We start from the raw sequence: 20,387 nt of genomic DNA on the forward strand, positions 1-20,387 counted from the left end.
GAAATCAGGAAGAATGGTAAATTAGGTAGCTATTGCCATGGTTCTAACAAAAGATGATGGGAACCTGAAATTAGTCAGCGGTTGTATTACAGGAAAGGAGAGCTTACCCAAGAGAAACTTTTGCACAATGCACAGGGGACATGCCCATCAACAGGAAAAGGGGTGTAACACTGTATAGCAGTGAAATGAATAAATAACATTTATGTGCAACAGCTTGGATGAGTCTCAAAACATTGAGTGAAAGAAGCCCTGCTAGAGAAAGACATAAATCTTATAAAATTAAAAAACAATCTAAAAATTTTCCCCAAGCAGGAGTTCCCATCGTGGCTCAGTGGTTAATGAATCTGACTAGGAACCATGAGGTTTCAGGTTTGATCCCTGGCCCTGCTCAGTGGGTTAAGGATCTGGCATCGTTGCTGTGGCTGTAGTGTAGGCCAGCAGCTACAGCTGCTATTCGACCCCTAGCCTGGGAACCTCATATGCCGCGGGAGCGGCCCAAGAAATGGCAAAATGACCAAAAAAAGAAAAAAATTTCCCCAAGCATACATGTGATAAAGATATATACATATGTAAAGAAATGATGACTACAAACCAGGGTAGTGATTTCTTTGGGAGACAGGGAACAAGAGGATGAGATGAACGTGTGTATGTATATACACGTATACTGAGAGAGCCAAGGGAGAGAAAAAGGTCATTTATGCTGCAATGATGACAGCATATCACCACCAAAGATTTTGCTTAATCTACTGTGTATCAAAGACTCTTAACAAACTTTAAAAAGGTAAAGCAGGAAATCATGATTTTTCAGATATTCTGGAGGTAGAAACCGCAGATTTCCAAACTTTTTTCTTTGTTGGTTTTAGATTTCCCCCCGCCACCGCCCGAAGTGAGTAGCAGTGAGGAGAGCTTCGGCCAGGTTAAAACAGAGTCCCGGAAGAAGGGGACCGAGGGGGCGGAGCAAACAAGAAGGCGGGGCTAAAAAGGCTCTCTGAGAGTAGGGTGACTGCGCAAGCGCAGTGGCACGCCCCGCCGCCGCCATGGCGCGGGCGCTGTCCAGTCAGTCGCTGGTGGTGGTGGTGGCTACTTCCCTTCAGGAAGCCCGGTCTCCGCCCCCTCCTCCCACCCCGTCTGCTCCGCGGCGGAGGCGGCGGTGGCGGCAGCGGTTGTCCCTGCCTCTCCGCCACCTCCACCTCAGCCTATCCCCCGACCGGTGGCGTTGGCGGGGAGGGGGGCCGTAGTTGTAGACGGCCGCCCCTGCCTCAGAGAAGGTGAGTTCCCGCCCGGCAGCGGGAGCGGCCTCGGCCTTCAGCCGCTCGATCCCCCAGCCCGGTAGAGGCCGGGCGCGCCCAGAGAGTGCGAGATGGCCGACCCGGACAGGGCTACGCTCCCCTCCCCACTCGCAGCCCCGGGAAAGGGCCGCCGGGGCCCCAGCACGGAGCGCGGCGGGAGCGGGGACGCCTCCGCTGCCGGGAAGTTGAAGTTGGAGTGGGAGAGAGGCGGCCAGGTCGAGGCCGTGGATCTGGAGTGTCAGGGAGAGGGAAGGGGGTTGAGGAGGACACCCCGAGATCAAGGGGACAGAGACACGGAGAGAAAAGGCTCCAGACGTGGAAGGGCGTAGACCTGCGCTGGGCGAAATTCAGCATCCTACAAAGTAGAGCCCTCACGCGGAGGGAGAAGTGAAATTTGGCCACAGTAGGAAGTAAACACGGGAGCTTCAAGTTGCGGAGGCCCTGGAGGAAGGGAAGAGGGGGTGAGGTATTTGAGGGATTACTTTGCAGAGTTTTCCTTAGCTTTTGAGGATAACACCCTGTAAAACAAGCTTCTAAGATTTACGGGCCTATTGTAGTAGTCGTCTGAATTTAAATTTGTATCTACCAGAGTCAAAGATAATACAGCAGGACATCAGAGAGGCAAAAACAGCTTTTATTCAGTAACTGCAGTAGGGAAAGAGCTGAGCTCCATTCCGATTTGCGCAGAGGTGACGGGGTTTTAGAGGGAAAATGAAGGAAGGGGTTCAGTAGAGTCAGGAAAGCGCAAAATTACCTAGGTTTGGGCAGTGTCCGTGCACTTAGGCGAGCTGTGTCATCTTGTGGAAGTGAGGATTCACTTTTCCCACAGACTGGGAGACCCCAGGCCCTGCCTTTTCTGATAATTACACTTTAAAAGGATGGCTTTCAGATCTTTGAGAAAGACATTCCTGAGTTGTGGGGGGTACACATATATCTCAAAGGGACAGAGGAAGAATTAACAAACAATTGTAAACCCTTTTTAGTAACTACTCTAAAAAAGAGAGGTCAGGGCCTTATATTCAGGTGTTGGCTAGAACAAACAATAAATGCCTTTTGACAGCCCTGAGCTTTCCCAGCCTGAGCTCAAAATGGGACTGGGTCCGAATTTCCATTGTGGCTCAGCGGTAATGAACCCGACTGGGATCCATGAGGACTCAGGTTCCGTCGCTGGCCCAGCTCAGTGGGTTAAGGATGCATTTCCGGGAGCTGGGGTGTAGGTCACAGATTAACCTCAGTCCCGCATTGCTGTGGCTGTAGTGCAGCTGCAGCTCCCATTCCACCCCCAGCCTGGGAACTTCCATATGCTGTAGGTGTGACCCTAAAAGACAAAAAAAGAAAAAAAGTGGGACTGGGTCATCCAGGGATGCAGCCATAAAATGCTAGAGGTCATGTTAAAGTTTGGTCAAGTCTCTGTACAGAAGTTCGGAAGGAGTATACCTGCCTGGAGTTTTTACAGTTGTCACCAACCCATTTTCCTTAACACAAAAAGCTATTTTTTAATCATCTCAATCTGAGATGTGTTTGAGTTCTTATAAATACTGTATACCTGCAAACAAATTGCTGGTTCCAAACTGACTTTAGGCTTTAAGGCAGCTTTGGAAATGATTTTAGATGGTGGAGCTTGAGCAGAACTATTAAAGTATTCAGCCATACTCAATTTTGTAATTTTTAGTATTTGCTGTGTTGCCTTAGGTTGTTTTTTGTCTCCAGAGTGAAAAATGGTGGAAGCCAGAACATTGTTGGATAGTTTAATTTCCTTTCTCCTGAGGGACACTTCACTTCTCCTGAAGTTAAATATAATAACTTCATTGAAACAATTGTTATTTCCATCCTCTTCCACAGCATATTCTTGTTGTGTGTGCTATTCGATAATCTTTTATACCTTTCACTTGGAGAAATGGCAAAATAGTAAAGTATTATAAATTTCTTAAAACATTTTGTAAGCACTTTATGTAAATTCCATTCACTAAAAGGGAAATTAAAATTCATTGCAACCAAGTGATGTTCCCCTAAGTCCCTTAGTAAAGGCATGATCTAGTAAAGTCTTCCAAAGAAGACTAGATTTAGTATCTTGTCAACCTGGGTTAGTATCATTGTTCTGAAATAAAATAAAATCTGGAGTTCCCTTCATGGCTCAGGAGAAACGAATCTGATTAGTATCCATGAGGATGCAGATTCCATCCCTGCCCTCGCTCAGTGGGTTAAGGATCTGGAGTTGCCATGAGCTGTGGTCTAGGTCACATATGAGGCTCGGATCCAGTGGCTATGGCTGTGGCATAGGCCAGCCGCTACAGCTCTGATTCAACCCCTACCTTGGGAACCTCCATATGCCACAGGTGCAGCCCTAAAAAGACAAAAATAAATAAATAAAATCTCCTGAATTTTCCGCTTTTATACCAAACTTCCTGCCTTCTCACTAATAAGTAAGTCTGAGTAAAAGGTGTCAATACTATAATTCACTTTAGCTTCCATAGATTACAAGAAGACTTGGAAGTGGTTTTCCTAGGGGGGAAAAAAAAAAACAGCTTTTTGTCAGAGTTTTTGGTTTTTGCCATGACTTTGAATGTGTGTGATTACTAAAGACTTTAAATAGAGTCAGTTCACAAGATGCCAGCAGTTACCTTTCTGTACTGCTTCAAGGTGATAGAATACTGGAGTAGGAGTCTTGACTATTAATAGGTTCTAGTACTGGTTTTTCAACTAACTGTATGACCTAAGTCCCAGACTTCCTCCACCTGAGTTTTATCATCTCTAGGGGAGTAGAGTTGGACTAGTCCAGTTGAGTGGTTCTTAACCTGGGGTGCTTTTGCTCCACCCCAATCCCAGAGGACATTTAATAATGTTTGGATACTTTGCTTTTTCTTGATTTTTATTCCACTGGACAAGAAAAGGCTTGGTGAGCACAGGTGCTACCAAGCCTTTTGGTATAGGCCAGAGATGCCACAAACAACCTAAAACTCACAGAGCACCAACACACAAACACATAACAAAAAGATAATCCCACTCAGACATCAGTAGTGTCCATGTTGAACTCTGCACTAACCAAACTGAGATTCTTTACAACCCTAACACTGTGAATTGATTTCAGTTTCATATTGATATTCTTTTCATGGCTTGAGCTGTGTGCTAGAATAGCAATTCATAAAACATGATATTGTGACCTACAGTAGCCCTCAAGTGACATTTAAAGAGTAGTGAGATCTCCGTTGAGTTACAATTGAGACTATTCACTAGAATTTGAAAAATATAATTTGTTAACCTAAAAATGACCACTTGTCACTTTAAGTAAATATCCTTCATTAACTGTTCGGTTAACTGCTACTTTACATGGCAAATATTTGAAATGCTATTTAAAACAGTAGTAGAACTCAGTGTATTTTTAGTTTAGATATTTATAAAAGCTGAATGTAATTGTCAATTATGATAGTACATGAAGAAGAGGAAAAAAGTATTTTTGGTATTCAACCAGTATCTTCTTTTTTCTAAAAAGACTTAAGAGATTCCTCAAAAAAAATTGTCATACTTCCAGTTATTGAAATTCCACTCTCACTTTGAAGATCTTCCTAGGACCGTTAAAACTGCTGATAATTCTCACCCTTATTAGAAGCTGCTCTGTATTGAGCTTAATAATAAACAAGGTCAATAAGTATTAAAAATTAGCAAGTAGGGAATATATAAGAGGTGTGAGATTACAAATAGGAAGTTGAGACAGTAAACTCAATCTCAGAAACCCAAAGATACACCAAATTATCAGATTTATATGAAATTTATTTTCATATAAATATGTGAAAATATATATGAAATATACATACATATATTGCACCTATTAAGATTCTTCAGGACATTTTGTAATTCATTGAATGAAGTTTCTCAAGTATTTTTGACAGTTAAAAAAATGTTTTTAACTGGGTAATAATATTCCCAAGAAATCAGTAAAAACAAAACCACATCAAACAATTTTTATCTACTTCTTTTTAAGAGGAAAACAAAAGTAGACTCATTTTAAGAATGCAGGGTGGAGTTCCCATTGTGGCTTAGCAGGTTCTGACATATTTCCTGTGAGGGTGCAGATCCCTGGCCTCACTCACCGGGTTAAGGATCCAGCTTTGCCACAAGCTGCTGCATAGGTCACAGATGTAGCTCAGATTCTATGTTGCTGTGGCTGTGGTATAGGCCAGTAACTGCAGCTCCAATTCAACCCTTAGCCCAGGAGTTTCCACATGCCACAGCACAGGTGTGGCTGTAAAAAGAAAAAAAAAAAAAGAATGAAGGACATTTCTGGGAGTTCCCTGTTAGGATTTGGTGCTTTCACCTTGCAGCCAGGGTTCAGTCCCACAAATCGCTGCATGCCATGGCCAAAAAATAAAAAAGAATGAAGGACACTTCTGACTTAATCGTAAATCCATACATAGCAATTGCCAAAAATGTTCCTTTGTTATCCTCATAGTAAGCAGAGATTCTAGTCAAATGACGGAAAATCTAGCTAATAGCCCTTATATTTATGCAGAAAACATTAGCGCTTCTACTGTGGACAAGGTACTATGTTCAGTACTAAGGATATACAGATCAATAGTCACATCTCTTTTGAAGAGCTTGATGGTAATATTTGTTAGTGAAATTGGTGTGGTGGAGAGAAAAGAGTGTAAATGGAGAAAATACAGTTTTAAATATGCTTTAGTTCCTGAAATATATCATTTTAGATGTGTAACTAGTGCTCCCAATTAATGATTTTGTTAATTCCTTTGTATTTTGTCATTGGAAATATGCCACAGTAAATTTTTGTGATTGTTGTTTAGTGCAAAATAGCTAAAACTTGGCAAACTCATAGGTCACATACTAATCTCATTTCCTGAAAAGGCAACTAATACAGTTAGGAACATTCATGATGCTGACAGATATAGGCCGCATCTCTCAAAACTTCTTAAATGAAATTTGACCCTCAAGAATGAAAAGGAATAATACAGCATGTTTTGGTTAAGTTAAGAGAATCAGTTACCTAGTCTCCTAAAACTTAGTACTGTGCTCTACTTAGTCTTTGCTAAGATTATAATGGTATTAAAAGATTGCAAAACAGGAATCTTATCAGAAACAAGGCAGGAGTTCCGGTCGTGGCGCAGTGGTTAACGAATCCGACTAGGAACCATGAGGTTGCGGGTTCGGTCCCTGCCCTTGCTAGTGGGTTAATGATCCGGCGTTGCCGTGAGCTGTGATGTAGGTCGCAGACTCAGCTCGGATCCACGTTGCTGTGGCTCTGGTGTAGGCCGGTGGCTACAGCTCCGATTCGACCCCTAGCCTAGGAACCTCCATATGCCGCGGGAGTGGCCCAAGAAATAGCAAAAAAAAAAAAAAAGAAAGAAAGAAAAAGAAACAAGGCAAGTTGTCCATTCTCACTTCTTTTCAGTAATGTACTGGAGGTCCTAACCGGTATAGTCAGGCAAGAAAAAAAAAGTTTACAGATTGATTGGAAAGGAAGAAATAACACTGTCTTTATTTGCAGATGAGATGATCATCTATGCAGAAAATCCCAAGGAATTTTTGAAAAAGCTACTAGAATAATTGAGTTTAGTAAGGACACAAATTATAAGGTCAATTCACAAAAATCAGTATTATTTCTAAATGTTAGCAACAAGCAATTAGAAATTGAGATTTTAAAAAATACTATTTACTATTGTGTCAAAAACCAAAATACAGATTTCCCATTGTGGCTTAGTGGGTTAAGAACCTAACATAGTGTCCATGAGGGTGCAGTTTCAATCTCTGGTCTCAATGGGTAAGGATCCAGCGTTGCTGTGAGCTGTGGCGTGGCTCACAGATGTGGCTCGGATCCAGTCTTGCTGTGTCTGGCACAGGCCGAAAGCTGCAGCTCCAATTCAGCTCCTAGACCAGGAACTTATGTATATTGAGGGCGCAGTCATAAAATGAAAAAGAAAAACTTTTCCATAACTTTACAAAAATACAGTGAATGCAGCACAACATTGCTGAGAGAAGATGCAAATAATGGAAAGATATAAATGTCTTCTAATGCTTCTTAGTGAATTAGATTTAAAAGTATAGGACCATGTCATAAAGCTGGTATGTTTATTAAAGAAGAAGCTAATTACACCTAAAACTGACCAAATTAACATCCTAATTTTGCTCAGAGATTTTTTTCAAAGATTAAAGATATTTAATAAATATTTTAAAAACCATTATGCTGTATTATGTCTAAATGCCATGGTATAACACAAATCAAATAATATGCAGTGGGCATGAAAAATTTTAAATTTTCACTCAAATTGAGTTGATTTAGGGAGTTTCCACTGTGGCACAGTGGGTTAAGAATCCAACTGCAGTGGCTTGGGTTGCTGCAGAGGTGCAGGTTTGATCACTGGCCCAGAGCAGTGGGTTAAAGGATCCCCAGTTTGCTGCAGCTGCATCATACATCAGCTGTGGCTCAGATTCAATGCCTGGCCTGGGAACTTTCATATGCTGGGGGTGTGGCCATTTAATAAAAAAGAGAGAGAGGAAATTGAGTTAATTTACTCATCAAACCTCTTAAACATATTGAGATGTATTAAAAACATGTCATAGAGTGCAAAAGTTCAGGTTTTATGATTTCTGAAGGAGTGATTGGAATGGAACTAATTCTCTATCAGGTCTAGAATTAGGAAAAGTGGAATGATTCTTAGTATTTTATGAAAAAAATGAAGCTCCTTCAGACAGTTTTGAATTATGAGTAATTCATGCTACTCATGTGTTTCATATATAACTAAATAATTGGTGTGCAGTGTTTTTATTACTTTACCTTTTGCAATGGCTTTATATACTAACAAATTTAAAAGCCAAGCCTTGTATAGCTACTGAATAACAGCCTGCATAATCTCATTTCTCCAAAATAAAAGATTCCATATTCTTTCTCTTTCCCTATGCTATCTTTCCTGGAAGTAAATGAATAGGTAAATGGCACTATGGGTGTTTATCTATAACTAGGCTTGTGGTGTACAAATAGAAACATCAAGTTTTCAGAATTTTGCTAGATTTTATCCAAACATTTTAGAAGGTACATCTGAAAAAATACTACAGGTGAGTTTCAGTCGAGACAAACTATTTCTTGCTTGAGAGTTAATACCAGCCTTTAAATAGCTTGAGTGTTTCTGCTTGCCATTCCATATTCAGTGGACATTAACACAAGACAAAAACTGAAATCCTCAAAAGAGTTGGTTTAAAATCAGAGCCATCAGAAAAGATAATAGGTATGAATTGAACTTTCAGATTTCATTAAAAAGTCCCTCTGAAACATGAGTTAGCTTGAACTACAAAGAATCATGTACTCCTGTGAGACTCTCTTACCCTGTTTACACATAACTTTATTTGGCTTTTTGTAGTTACTAGAATAATTGGTTGGAAGAACATTTCATTATATCAGTTAAATAGATGAAATCCTGAATAACAATAAAACCTCGGTTACACAGCACTCACTATGTGCCATACACTCTTCTAAGCACTTTACATATATTAATTTCCTTAAGACTCAGAATAACTCTAAGGTATACGTTACATCCTGTTTTAGAGGTTGAGAAAGGTGACCAAGCTTACACACCTAAGAAGCGCCAGAACTGACTCCAGAGTCCCTGTGTCTGGCTCCTAGAAGCAGTGAATAATTAACATAATATGACAACCAGTAGTTCTGCACAGTTGAGTTGACCTTTGTTAGGTGGATGGTCTTTCAGGAAACAAAGCCAACATTTAAAAACTCAGTTTAACAAATGAAGGTATATTTTTTTCCCAAAATATTCATTATAGATCTTTAAGCTCCTCTAATACACTTTATTGAGGTATAGTTACAATAAATGGCCTTAAAGTGTAAAATTCAGTGAGTTTTTGACAAGTGTGTACTCCCATGAAACCACCATCATAAGCAAAATGCCAAATATTTCTACCAATCCTAACAGTTTCCTCCTGTCCCTGGTCAATTCCTCCCTCTCCCCCTGTCCCAGGCAACCACTAATCTGCTTTCTGTCACTGTAGATTAGTTTGCATTTCTAGAATTTTGTTTTGTTTTGTTTTGTTTTGTCTTTTTGCTATTTCTTTGGGCTGCTCCCGCGGCATATGGAGATTCCCAGGCTAGGGGTCAAATCGGAGCTGCAGCCACCTGCCTACGCCAGAGCCACAGCAACGCGGGATCCAAGCCGCGTCTGCAACCTACACCACAGCTCACGGCAACGCCGGATCCTTAACCCACTGAGCAAGGGCAGGGACCAAACCTGCAACCTCATGGTTCCTAGTCGGATTCGTTAACCACTGCGCCACGACGGGAACTCCTAGAATAATTTTTTTTTTTTTGGTCTTTTTTTTAGGGCAGCCCTTGGGGCATATGGAAGTTCCCAGGCTAGGGGTTGAATCAAAGTTTGGGTTGCCAGCCTACACCACAGACACAACGCCAGATCCGAGCTGCATTTGAGACCTAGGTCGCAGCTTGTGGCAACGAATAGAATCATAGTAGGTGTTTTTGTGTGTGTATCTTTTGCTCAGCATGATGATGTGGTGACTCATCCAGAATAGCATATATGTGTGTATACATATATGCTATTTTTTTCCTTTTGATGCCTGAATAATTCTGTTGCATGGTATACCACATTTTGTTACCCATTTGCCTGTTGATAGATGTTAGGGTTTCAATTTTTGGCTATTACAAATACAGCTATGAATATTTGTGCACAGGTCTTTGCAAGGACATATGTGTTCATTTCTCTGGGCAAATGCGTATGAGTGAAATGACTGGGCCATGTAGTAGATGTTTAACTTTTAAAGAAATTGTCCAATTGTAAAGTTGTACCATTTTAAATTCTAACTAGCAGTGTTTGGGAATGCCAATTGTTAGTGTCCTTGTCAACAGTTGGTATTTTCAGTCCTTTTATTTATTTATTTTTCCAGTCCTTTTAATTTAGTCATTCTAATGATGGTGTAGTATTATCTCATTGTGTTTTTAATTCACATTTACTTAGCTGTTTATGTATTTTTTTCTTTTTCTTTTTTTTTCTTTTTAGAGCTGCACCTGCAGCATATGAAAGTTCCCAGCCTAGGGGTCGAATTGGAGCTGCAGCTGCCAGGGATCAAACACAAGTCTCATGGCTACTAGTCGGGTTCATAACCTGCTGAGCCAGGACAGGAACTTCCTGTTTTTGGTTTTTCTTTTTTTTCCCTAAAATATCTGTTCAAATCCTTTGACCATCTTAATTTATTTTATTTTATTTTTGCCTTTAGTCTTTTTAGGTCCTCACCTGCAGCATATGGAGGTTCCCAGGCTAGGGATCAAATCGGAGCTACAGCTGCCGGCCTACACCACAGCTTACGGCAATACTGGATCCTTAACCCACTGAGTGAGGCCAGGGATCGAACCCACATCCTCATGGATACTAGTCGGTTTTGTTAACCGCTGAGCCACTGTGGGAACTCCCTTTGCCCTTTTTAAATTGAGCTTGTCCTTGAGTCATAAGGGTTCTTTATTTATTCTAGATGTAAGTTCTTTATTGTCTGAGGTGGGGATACATTCTCTCATTTTGTGGTTTACTTTTCATTTTTTTTAAATAGATGTCTAAAGAGAAAATAGTTCAGGTTTTTCTTTTTCTTTGTTTTTTTTTTTTTTTTTTTTTTTTTTTTTTTTTTAAGGCCGCCCCTTTGGCAAGTGGAAGTTCCCAGGCTAGGGATCAAATTGGAGCTACAGCTACTGGTCTGCCTGCACCACAGCCACAGCCACAGCAACACAGGAGCCGAGCCGCGTCTGCGACCTACACCACAGCTCAGCACAAGGCCAGATCCCCAACCCACTGAGCAAGGTCAGGGATAGAACCTGCGTCCTCGTGGATACTAGCCAGATTCGTTTTCCACTGTACCACAGTGGGAACTCCCGGGTTCGTTTTTTGTTTTTTTGTTTTTTGTTTTTTTTAAAGAAGGGGATTCTAGAACGTGGACTGAGAAGTTCTACATCAGTTGGGAAGGCAGCCAAGCATATCAGTTAATAATAGATTCTGGTCTCAGACTGTCCCTGTCATTTACTAATTGCAATCAGAGACATGTTCCTTTTCTATGCCTCCTCCGTTTCCTCATCTATGAACTATAGAAGATAATACTGCTTAGCCCATAGGCTTCTTAGGAGGATAAAATTAGTTACTGTTTCTAAGTGCTTACCTAATACTTGGTACATTGTAAGGGCAGTGCTGGTTAAGTGTTGCAGAACAAATTTTTTTTTTTTTCCTCTTTTATGGCCATACTCCTAGCATATGGAGGTTCCCAGGCTAGGGGTTAAATCAGAGCTGTAGCTGCCAGCCTACACTACAGCCAGCCACAGCAACCTACACCACAACTCATGGCAACGCTGCATCCCTGACCCACTGAGGGAGGCCAGGGATCAAACCCACATCCTAGTAGATACTAGTCGCAGAACAAATTATTAATGGTGGCTTTTAAACATAATGCTTTGAAATGACATAAAAGGCAATTTCAGGTTTACTAAAAGTACAAGTGATGTCATGCTGCATTTTCTATTATGAACCATCTGGTAGATCAGAGGAATGTTGTGAGATCCTATCTTCAATGAGGATACTCAGTTTTCCCTGAGGTTTTGGGATATTCAGTAGTGTGCCAAGAGGTACTTGAAGATTAAATGGCACATGTTGTTTAAATTAAAACTTTTGAGTTCCATCGTGGCACAATGGAAACAAATCTGACTAGCATCCATGAGGCATGAGTTTCCAGGTTCAATCCCTGGCCTCGTTCAGTGGGTTAAGGATCTGGCATTGCTGTGAGCTGTGAGGTAGGTTGCAGACACAGCTCGGATCTGGCATTGCTGTGGCTGTGGTGTAGGCTGGCAGCTACCGCTCCAATTTGACCCCTAGCCTGGGAACCTCCATATGCTGCAGGTGTGGCCCCGAAAAGCAAAAAAAAAAAAAAAAAGAAATTAAAACTTTATATAAAATAAATGTTTTAAGGCTAGAGGTCAAGAAGTTCATGACTTGTTAAGGTAAACCAAAAAAATATATTTTTTTGGTTACTGATCTCTAGTCTGTGTACTCCCTAGACCTCCAGGCAATAAGGGTTCACTTGTCTGCCTGTATAGAATACTTTTGTCAAAATGATCAAGATCAAGAACCATTGCTTTAAAAAGAATAGTTACAACTTAGGAAGACATGGCATGTATTTTTCAAATATTGATAAAATGGAAAAATAAGACTGCACTATCATTCAAATAGGTTTGAATAATCAGACCCATAAGAAGGAGGATAGTGGCGAGTGAAGTGGAGAAACATGGGTATTTCAAAAGATGCCAAATTTAATTTTGGAATAAACTCAGATTCTGTGAAATTCTTAATGTCTTCCTTTTTGCGTGGAGGTGGGTGGGCCCACATCAATTTCATATGAAGTTCCCAGGCCAGGAATAGAATCCAAGCCAAAGCTGCAGCTATGCTAGTTCCTTAACCCACTGTTCCACAGCAAGAACTCCCTTAATGTCTTCCTTATTAGGAATAAGTAGATCAATCCTAGATAAAGGGTGGGTTCTTCGTAGTGTGCCATAGGTATTATCTTGCTCTCTTCCTACTTAAAGTCTTCACCAGCAACATGGATAAAGACATAGAAAGCATATGTCAAGATTAAAAAAATTTGAAATTTAAGGAGTTCTTGTGGCTCAGTGGTTAATGAATCCAACTAGGAACCATGAGGTTTCGGGTTCGATCCCTGGCCTTGCTCAGTGGGTTAAGGATCTGGCATAGCCGTGAGCTGTGGTGTAGGTCACAGACCCCATTCGGATCCCATGCTGCTGTGACTGTGGTGTAGGCCGGCGGCTAGAGCTCCGATTCAACCCCTAGCCTGGGAACCTCTATATGCCGTGGGAGCAGCCCTAGAAAAGATAAAAAGACAAAAAAAAAAAAAAAAAAAAAAAAGAATTTGAATTTTAAAGATCCTCATAGGTAGGAATGGTGGCCTACACCCATAACAAAATGAAGTGTAAAATTCTGAATTTAGAAAAATAAATCAAGGGAGTTCCCGTCGTGGTGCAGCGGAAATGAATCCGACTAGGAAACGTGAGGTTTCAGGTTCGATCCCTGGCCTCACTCAGTGGGTTAAGGATCCGGCGTTGCTGTGGCTCTGGTGTAGGCCAGCAGCTGTAGCTCTGATTAGACCCCTAGTCTGGGAACCTCCATATGCCACGGGTGCGGCCTTAAAAAGACCGAAAAAGAAAAAGAAATATAAATCAATTTCATAAGTACCAGGTGGGAGAAGATGGCCAGTATGGGGAGAGAGTTGCTCTGGGATTTTGGCAACTGCAAAGGTCAGTAGACGTCAGTAATATGTCTGCTGTAAGATACAAAGTACTAAGGCTGGATGCTCCAGATCATGTCCATAAAGTCCAGAATCCTGCTGGCACCCCAATAACTTCTCCTTAAGAATGGTATTTTCTGGACTAAAAAATACATTACCATGTACCATATTAAATAGCAGAGGCTTGGAGTTCCAGTTGTGACTCAGCGAGTTAGAAATCTGACTAGTATCCATAAGGATGCAGATTTGATCCCTGGTCTTACTCAGAGGGTTAAGGATCCAGCATTGCCATGAGCTGTGGTGCAGGTCATAGACACAGCTCAGATCTGGCATTGCTGTGGCTGTGGTGTAGGCTGGCAGCTGCAACTCCAATTTGACCCCTAGCCTGGGAACTTCCACATGCTGTGGATGTGGCCCTAAAAAGAAAAAAGAAAATAAATAAATAAATATCACAGGTTTAGTAAACGTTTTCATACTAAAATTGCCATTCTAGTAAGCAAAATGCTAGTGCTTTAGCCTTGCAAGCACTCAAGAAATTAAGATTTGAGATCGAATATGAAATGATATCCAGTTGAAGACTGAAAATATTACCTTGGGAGTTCCCGTTATGGCACAGAGAAACAAATCTGACTAGTATCCATGAGGATGCAAGTTCGATCCCTGGTCTCACTCAATGGGTCAGGGATCTGGCGTTGCCGTGAGCTGTGTTGTTGGTCGCAGACATGGCTTGGATCCTGAGTTGCTGTGGCTGTGGTGTAGGAGGCAGCTGTAGCCCCAATTCGACCCCTAGCCTGAGAACTTCCATATGCTGCAGGTGCGGCCCTAAAAAGCAAAAAAAAAAAAAAAAAAAAAATATATATATATATATATATATATATATATATATAAATGTCTTACCTCCCTTTATTTTATTCATAGATACGACGTCGAATGAACAAAGACTGAACTTTTTACAGATACCTTTTGGAAAAGGCTTGTAAGGAGTAGTGCCATAGTTTGAATCACAGTGGATTCCACGTTATGAGGTAGGTTGAAAATAAAGAGCTTCTAAATTGTTAGCATTATTTATTTATTCTAAACTGATACTTTGACTTGAAAGCAAGTGAAACTCTAAAACTCTTAGTTCATGCTAAATACATTAAAATTTATGAGTGGTATCTTCAAATTCAGAGGTGCAAATTTGGGGTCACTTTTTCTAATAAGAAAATACATACCGAAAAAGTTAGCTTGATTTTCAGATTTACAAGAAACCGCGTAAGGAACTGAAGATGGATTTTGTGAGTTTTCAGATGATTGATCTAGGTTAATGTAATTCTAAACCTCAAACTATTTAATCATTATAACAAGATTGTGCTTGGTTTCAGGTGAATGGGAGAGGAGTATTGAACAAAAATAGATTTTTAAATCTCTGCATCATGGTTTTTAGCTCCTCAGTGGTTGCACAGTCTCTCTATTTGGGGAAAGTTCATGCTAAAAAACTGAAGCAATTAATGGGTGAATATGATCAAATTTCTCCACCAAGTTCTCAACCTGACAAGGGTAAGGTTTCATTCACCTCTTCATCGATCTCTGCACCATCTGTGATCTTTTGGGACTGGCTTCTTTTACCCAGCATGTCTTCAAGTTTCATCCATGTTGTACCACTTATTAGTATTTCATTGCCTTTTATTGCTGAATAATATCCCATTGTGTAAATTGCCACATTTATCCATTCATCGGTTGATGAACATTGAGTTATTTCTATTTTTAGCTGTTAGGAATACTGCTGCTGTGAACATTTTTGGTATAAGTTTTTGTGTGGACATAAGATTTTCAGTTCTCCTGGTTATACGCCTAGGAGTGAAATTGCTGGGGTTGTATGGGAACTCTTTTTTTTTTTTTTTTTTTTTTTGTCTTTTTTTCTAGGGCTGCACCCGCAGCATATGGAGGTTCCCAGGCTAGGGGTCTAATCAGAGCTGTAGCCGCCTGCCTATGCCACAGTCACAGTAACACATGATCCAAGCCACGACCACAGCTCACGGCAACTCCAGATCCTTAACCCACTGAGCGAGGCCAGGGATTGAACCTGCAACTTCATGGTTCCTAGTCGGATTTGTTAACCACTGAGCCATGACAGGAACTCCTGTATGGGAACTCTTATGTTCGTCATTTTGAGGAACTGCCAAACTGTTTTCCAAAGTAGCTGAATGGTTTTACATTCCCAGTAAGAATGAATGAACTTTCCTTGATGACTAAGGAGATGGAGCATTTTTTCACGTGCCTGTTATCCATTTGTATATATTCCTTTTGGAAGTGTCCAAAGTTTTTGCCCATATTTAATCAATTCTTTGTAATATTATTTTATTTCACTTGGAAATGTTATACTATTTAAGTTGAATAGGAGCTAATTTTTCTGACTCACCAAATTAGGCTTCATTTAGACTTGCTTTTTAATTTCAAACTTCCATTAAAGCTAGCTGATTATTGGTTACTATACATTGCTGTCAGGTTTATTTCTTTTCTTTTCTTTTTTTTTTTTTTTTTTTTTTTGCTCTTTAGGGCTGCATCCGAGGCTATGGAAGTTCCCAGGCTAGGGGTGCCATTGGAGCTGTAGCCACTGGCCTACACCACAGCCACAGCAACACGGGATCCTCACCTCATCTGCAACCTACACCACAGTTGAGGGCAGCACCGGACCCTTAACCCACTGAGCGAGGCCAGGGATTGAACCCGAGTGCTCGTGGATCCTAGTAGGGTTCATTAACCACTGAGCCATGAAGGGAACTCCAGGCTTATTTCTATTAAAGGGAAGAAATGTTTGATTCTACATACATTATGCTGCCTCCTAATTTTGGAGATAAGATACATCCCCCAAAATATCTAGGGCATTACCATCTCATAGTAAGCACATTTTCTGCTATATTCGTAATGCAGGATTTGAGGTGGGGGGAAGACAGAGAAATCATAGTTGTGCTGTCCCCACCCCATTTCCCTCCAAAAAAAAAAAAAAAAGAATTAAACAGGCAAACAAAGACTCGCATATCGACTTTAAATTTCTTCTGAAACTTTTCTCTACATAAATCCTGCTCCCTTTCAGCATTCTCCTCCATTTTCTACCCTTAACCCTCCCACCAGGACTTTAATAGAGCACAAACCAGAAGGCATTCTAGAATGCTTTTTTCACCAATCAGAGGTAGTGGAATGAAGTTCAAGGCCCTATTCAGAAGATACGGAACTCTGTTCCCTCATTTTTCCTCGGGCCCTATACCTGAGAGCAGTTTTGTCTCATAGCTGAATTTCTCATTTCCAGCATCCCCAAACCATTTTACAAACGTCCTGTTATTATTAAGTCTGACAATACTCTAGTCAGGTGAGTATGTATGTTTATTTCATTTTGAGTAAACAAGTATTTTAAAGATCAAATTACTTCTCTGTAGTTTATTACCTCTCTTAGAAAACAATAGACAAGAAACTAATTAATCTGATCCTTAGAAGTTATCTGAACATTCAGATCAGGCCACTCACCATGGATATGTAAGTCTTTATAGCCATACATTCCCATATGCCTTACATTTTTAGCTCTACCAAAGAATTCTGCAGTTCTTGTTGTGGTTCAGAGGTAGCAAAACCGACTGGTAGCTATGATGATGCAGGTTAGATCCCTGGCCTCGCTCAGTGGGTTAAGGATCTGGCGTTGCCATGGGCTGCCGTGTAGGTCTAAAATACAGCTAGAACCCCGCGTTGCTGAGGTTATGAGTGTGGCCTGCAGCTATAGCTCTCATTTGACCCCCAGCCTGGGAACTTCCATATGCCTCGGTGTGGCCCTAAAAAAAAAAAAAGAGAGAAAGAAAAAAAAATTCTGTATGTCAGCACCTTCTTGCCCTCTTCATCCCACTTCTAGAAGGATAAAATTATTTATGAGTGGCCTAGGCAATATTTGACCTTCCTGATGTTCCTTGTTGGCATATAATATCATGATATTTCACTTTTATGCCAGAGAAAGTTTTAATTTGTTTGGGCTTTGTTTTGTACCACTTTTTAAGAATAAAGGAAATATCCAGAATAATCTAGTAAGAAGAACTTTCTCCCATCTTCTCTACAGAGAATCCCTTATTGTCAACCTAATGAAGCACTCAAAGAAGACATATGACTCTTTTCAAGATGAACTTGAAGATTATATTAAAGTGCAGAAAGCCAGAGGCTTAGAGCCAAAGACTTGTTTCAGAAAGATGAGAGAGGATTATTTGGAAACCTGTGGGTACAAAGAAGAGGTTGATTCTAGACCCAGGTGCAGAATGTTTGATCAGAGGCTCCCTTATGAAAGCATCCAGACCTACCCGAGATCATGTAGGGTTTCACAGACAATGGAAAAGCAGTTACCTCACTGGCTGCCAGCTCGTGACAATAGGCTGAGACTAGGCTCCCTGAGCTACCCTCAGTTCCCCAGGGACTGCTTCTTGGGAGAACCAGTACCCCTGAACCTTAGTCAGCACGAGTATAATCATAGCTCCTACAGTGTGGAATCTGGAGTCCACAAGCCCCTCTCCTCAGAGAACAGTACCCGTGCCCATCACGCTAGTGCCCATCACATCCATCAGAGGAGGAAGAGGCACCTCGAGGAAGGCAGAGAAAAACCAGAGGAGGAGCGGCCCAGGCATAAGAGGAAAAAAGCTTGTGAGGAAGTAGATTTAGACAAACACAAGCGCATCCAGAGAAACAGAACAGAGGTGGAAACAGTCGGAGTCAGCACAGAAAAGCCTACCAACCGAAAGGAGAAAAAAAGCCGAGATGCAGCCTCTAAGAAAGAGGAACGTAAGCGTAGAAAAGAGAAAAAGGAACAAGGCGAAGAAAGGACAGACGAGGAGATGCTTTGGGACCAGTCTATCCTTGGGTTTTGAAGCTCTTGGGTTGGTTCTCCCGAGGTTAGGTTGAAAGATTAGTTGAGGAGCCTGGTTTTATGATGTTCGTGCTCATATCGCTCTTCCCACGTGAACAGGTGCAAAGGTTAAGTGGACAGAAAACATTTAGTGTGTTTGCTCTCCAACATGGAAATTGCTTTTCCTCATTTTCTAAAATCATTACTGTATTTTTCTCATACACAGTGTAATTTCCCTTAACAAGAGTAGCTCTGCCTTTATTCATCAAGTTGCTATGATGGTGGAAGTATTTTTCCCTTGGGAGGTCATTTATTTTAAATTGGAGGATCAAAAGGCTTTGCAGAATCTACTTCTTGATTGGGTTTTAGTTTGGAGTGGCGTATTTTTATATTCATTAGTTTTCTCTATGAACCAATTTAGATTGATTTTTCTTTCCCTTGTTAGATCTCATTTACAGTATATTTTCTAAGATGAAAAGTGGAAAATGAAATACCTTATAATAAGTTTATGTTATATACAGTTTTAAATGTTTCAAAGAGTCTTGATATAAAATCAGTTTATATTCTGGAAATGTTTATAATATAATAAAATGTTCTAATTTCTACATTTTTTTGTCCTGTGTCCGTGATCTTTTCCTTTGCAATGATGATTTCCTTCTGGAAGAGCAATGACTGAGCTTTTTTTTTTTTTTTTTTTTGCTTGCAGCATATGGAGGTTCCCGGGCTAGGGGTCTAATCGGAGCTACAACTGACGGCCTACACCACAGCTCATGGCAATGCCGGATCCTTAACCCACTAAGCAAGGCCAGAGATCAAACTTGTGTCCTCATGGATGCTAGTCAGATTCATTAACCACTGAGCCAGGATGGGAACTCTGACTGAGCATATTTAAACCCACTTTTAGGATAGAAATCTATGAATGACCACAATTTTTCAAAATATTGGAAGAGGGGGTAATTTATAAGACATAAAATGTCATTAGAGCATTTGTTCCTGACCAGCATTTTTGTTTTAATAATCCCCTTTTTTATGATCAGCTTATCAAGTATTTGAGCACTGCTAATTTGTTGTAGAAAGAGTGATGGCCTGGGAATCTGAATCCCAGGATTCTAGTCACAGCTATGCCATCAAGTTGTTATATGACTTTGGGGAAGTCACTTTATTTTCCCTGTTGTCAGACATAACTAGCAGGACTGGCATTTAAAATGCCTTGGATAACAGGAAGATTCTATGCTATGAATCTGCCATCTACAGTATGATTCTTACAAATTATAAAATTGACTTTAAAATTATTTTACTAAAATCATTTTAATTATATATATTCCCTTCCCCACCTCAATGCTCCCACATGTAACCAGTCTCCCAACCTTTGCTAGGCTGCTGTCTTTCTCAGTCCTGACCCCCTCTGCGTAATCACCTTGCCCAGCCTCCTACCTCCGTGCCCCAAATAGGGAAGAAGAAAGCAAGGGGAGGAGGGAGAGAGGGTATTAGGTGACCCATTTTATTTATTTTTATTTTATTTTATTGTCTTTTTAGGGCCGCACCTGCAGCATATGGAGGTTCTCCGGCTAGAGGTTGAATCGGAGCTGCAGCTGCTGGTCTACACCACAACCACCACAACACAGGATCCATGCTGAGTCTGCACCCTACACTATAGCTCACGGCCACGCTGGATCCTTACCCCACTGAGCGAGGATGTGGATCGAACCCGCCATCCTCATGGCTACTAGTCGGGTTCATTAACTGCTGAGCCACGACGGGAACACCCCATTTTATTTTAAACTAATAACCACAAATCTCCAATCCATCAGGGTTCCCTAGTAAACTCCCCACTCTCAGATGTCTCCTATTCTCCCCTCTCCTCAATCCTTCTCCTCCCTGGTGCCTCCATGCAGGCCCCCTTTCAGCTGATGACTCACCTTCTGCCAGAAGCCTTCAGAGAAGCT

The 20,387-nt window shown here is 41.0% G+C and overlaps 1 protein-coding gene across 5 annotated transcripts; it reads left to right on the forward strand.

Moving 5' to 3' along the window:
* Window positions 1,017–19,048, forward strand: KRCC1 (lysine rich coiled-coil 1). 5 transcript variants are annotated; one of them, XM_021085677.1, is made up of 5 exons: window positions 1,022–1,268; window positions 14,505–14,611; window positions 14,951–15,125; window positions 16,876–16,935; window positions 17,668–19,048. In XM_021085677.1, exon 5 carries the CDS (start codon window positions 17,690–17,692, stop codon window positions 18,461–18,463), a length of 774 nt encoding a protein of 257 aa, XP_020941336.1. In that variant the 5' UTR covers window positions 1,022–1,268; window positions 14,505–14,611; window positions 14,951–15,125; window positions 16,876–16,935; window positions 17,668–17,689; the 3' UTR covers window positions 18,464–19,048.

This window comes from Sus scrofa, chromosome 3, assembly GCF_000003025.6.
Source record: "Sus scrofa isolate TJ Tabasco breed Duroc chromosome 3, Sscrofa11.1, whole genome shotgun sequence".
Lineage (NCBI taxonomy): Eukaryota > Metazoa > Chordata > Mammalia > Artiodactyla > Suidae > Sus > Sus scrofa.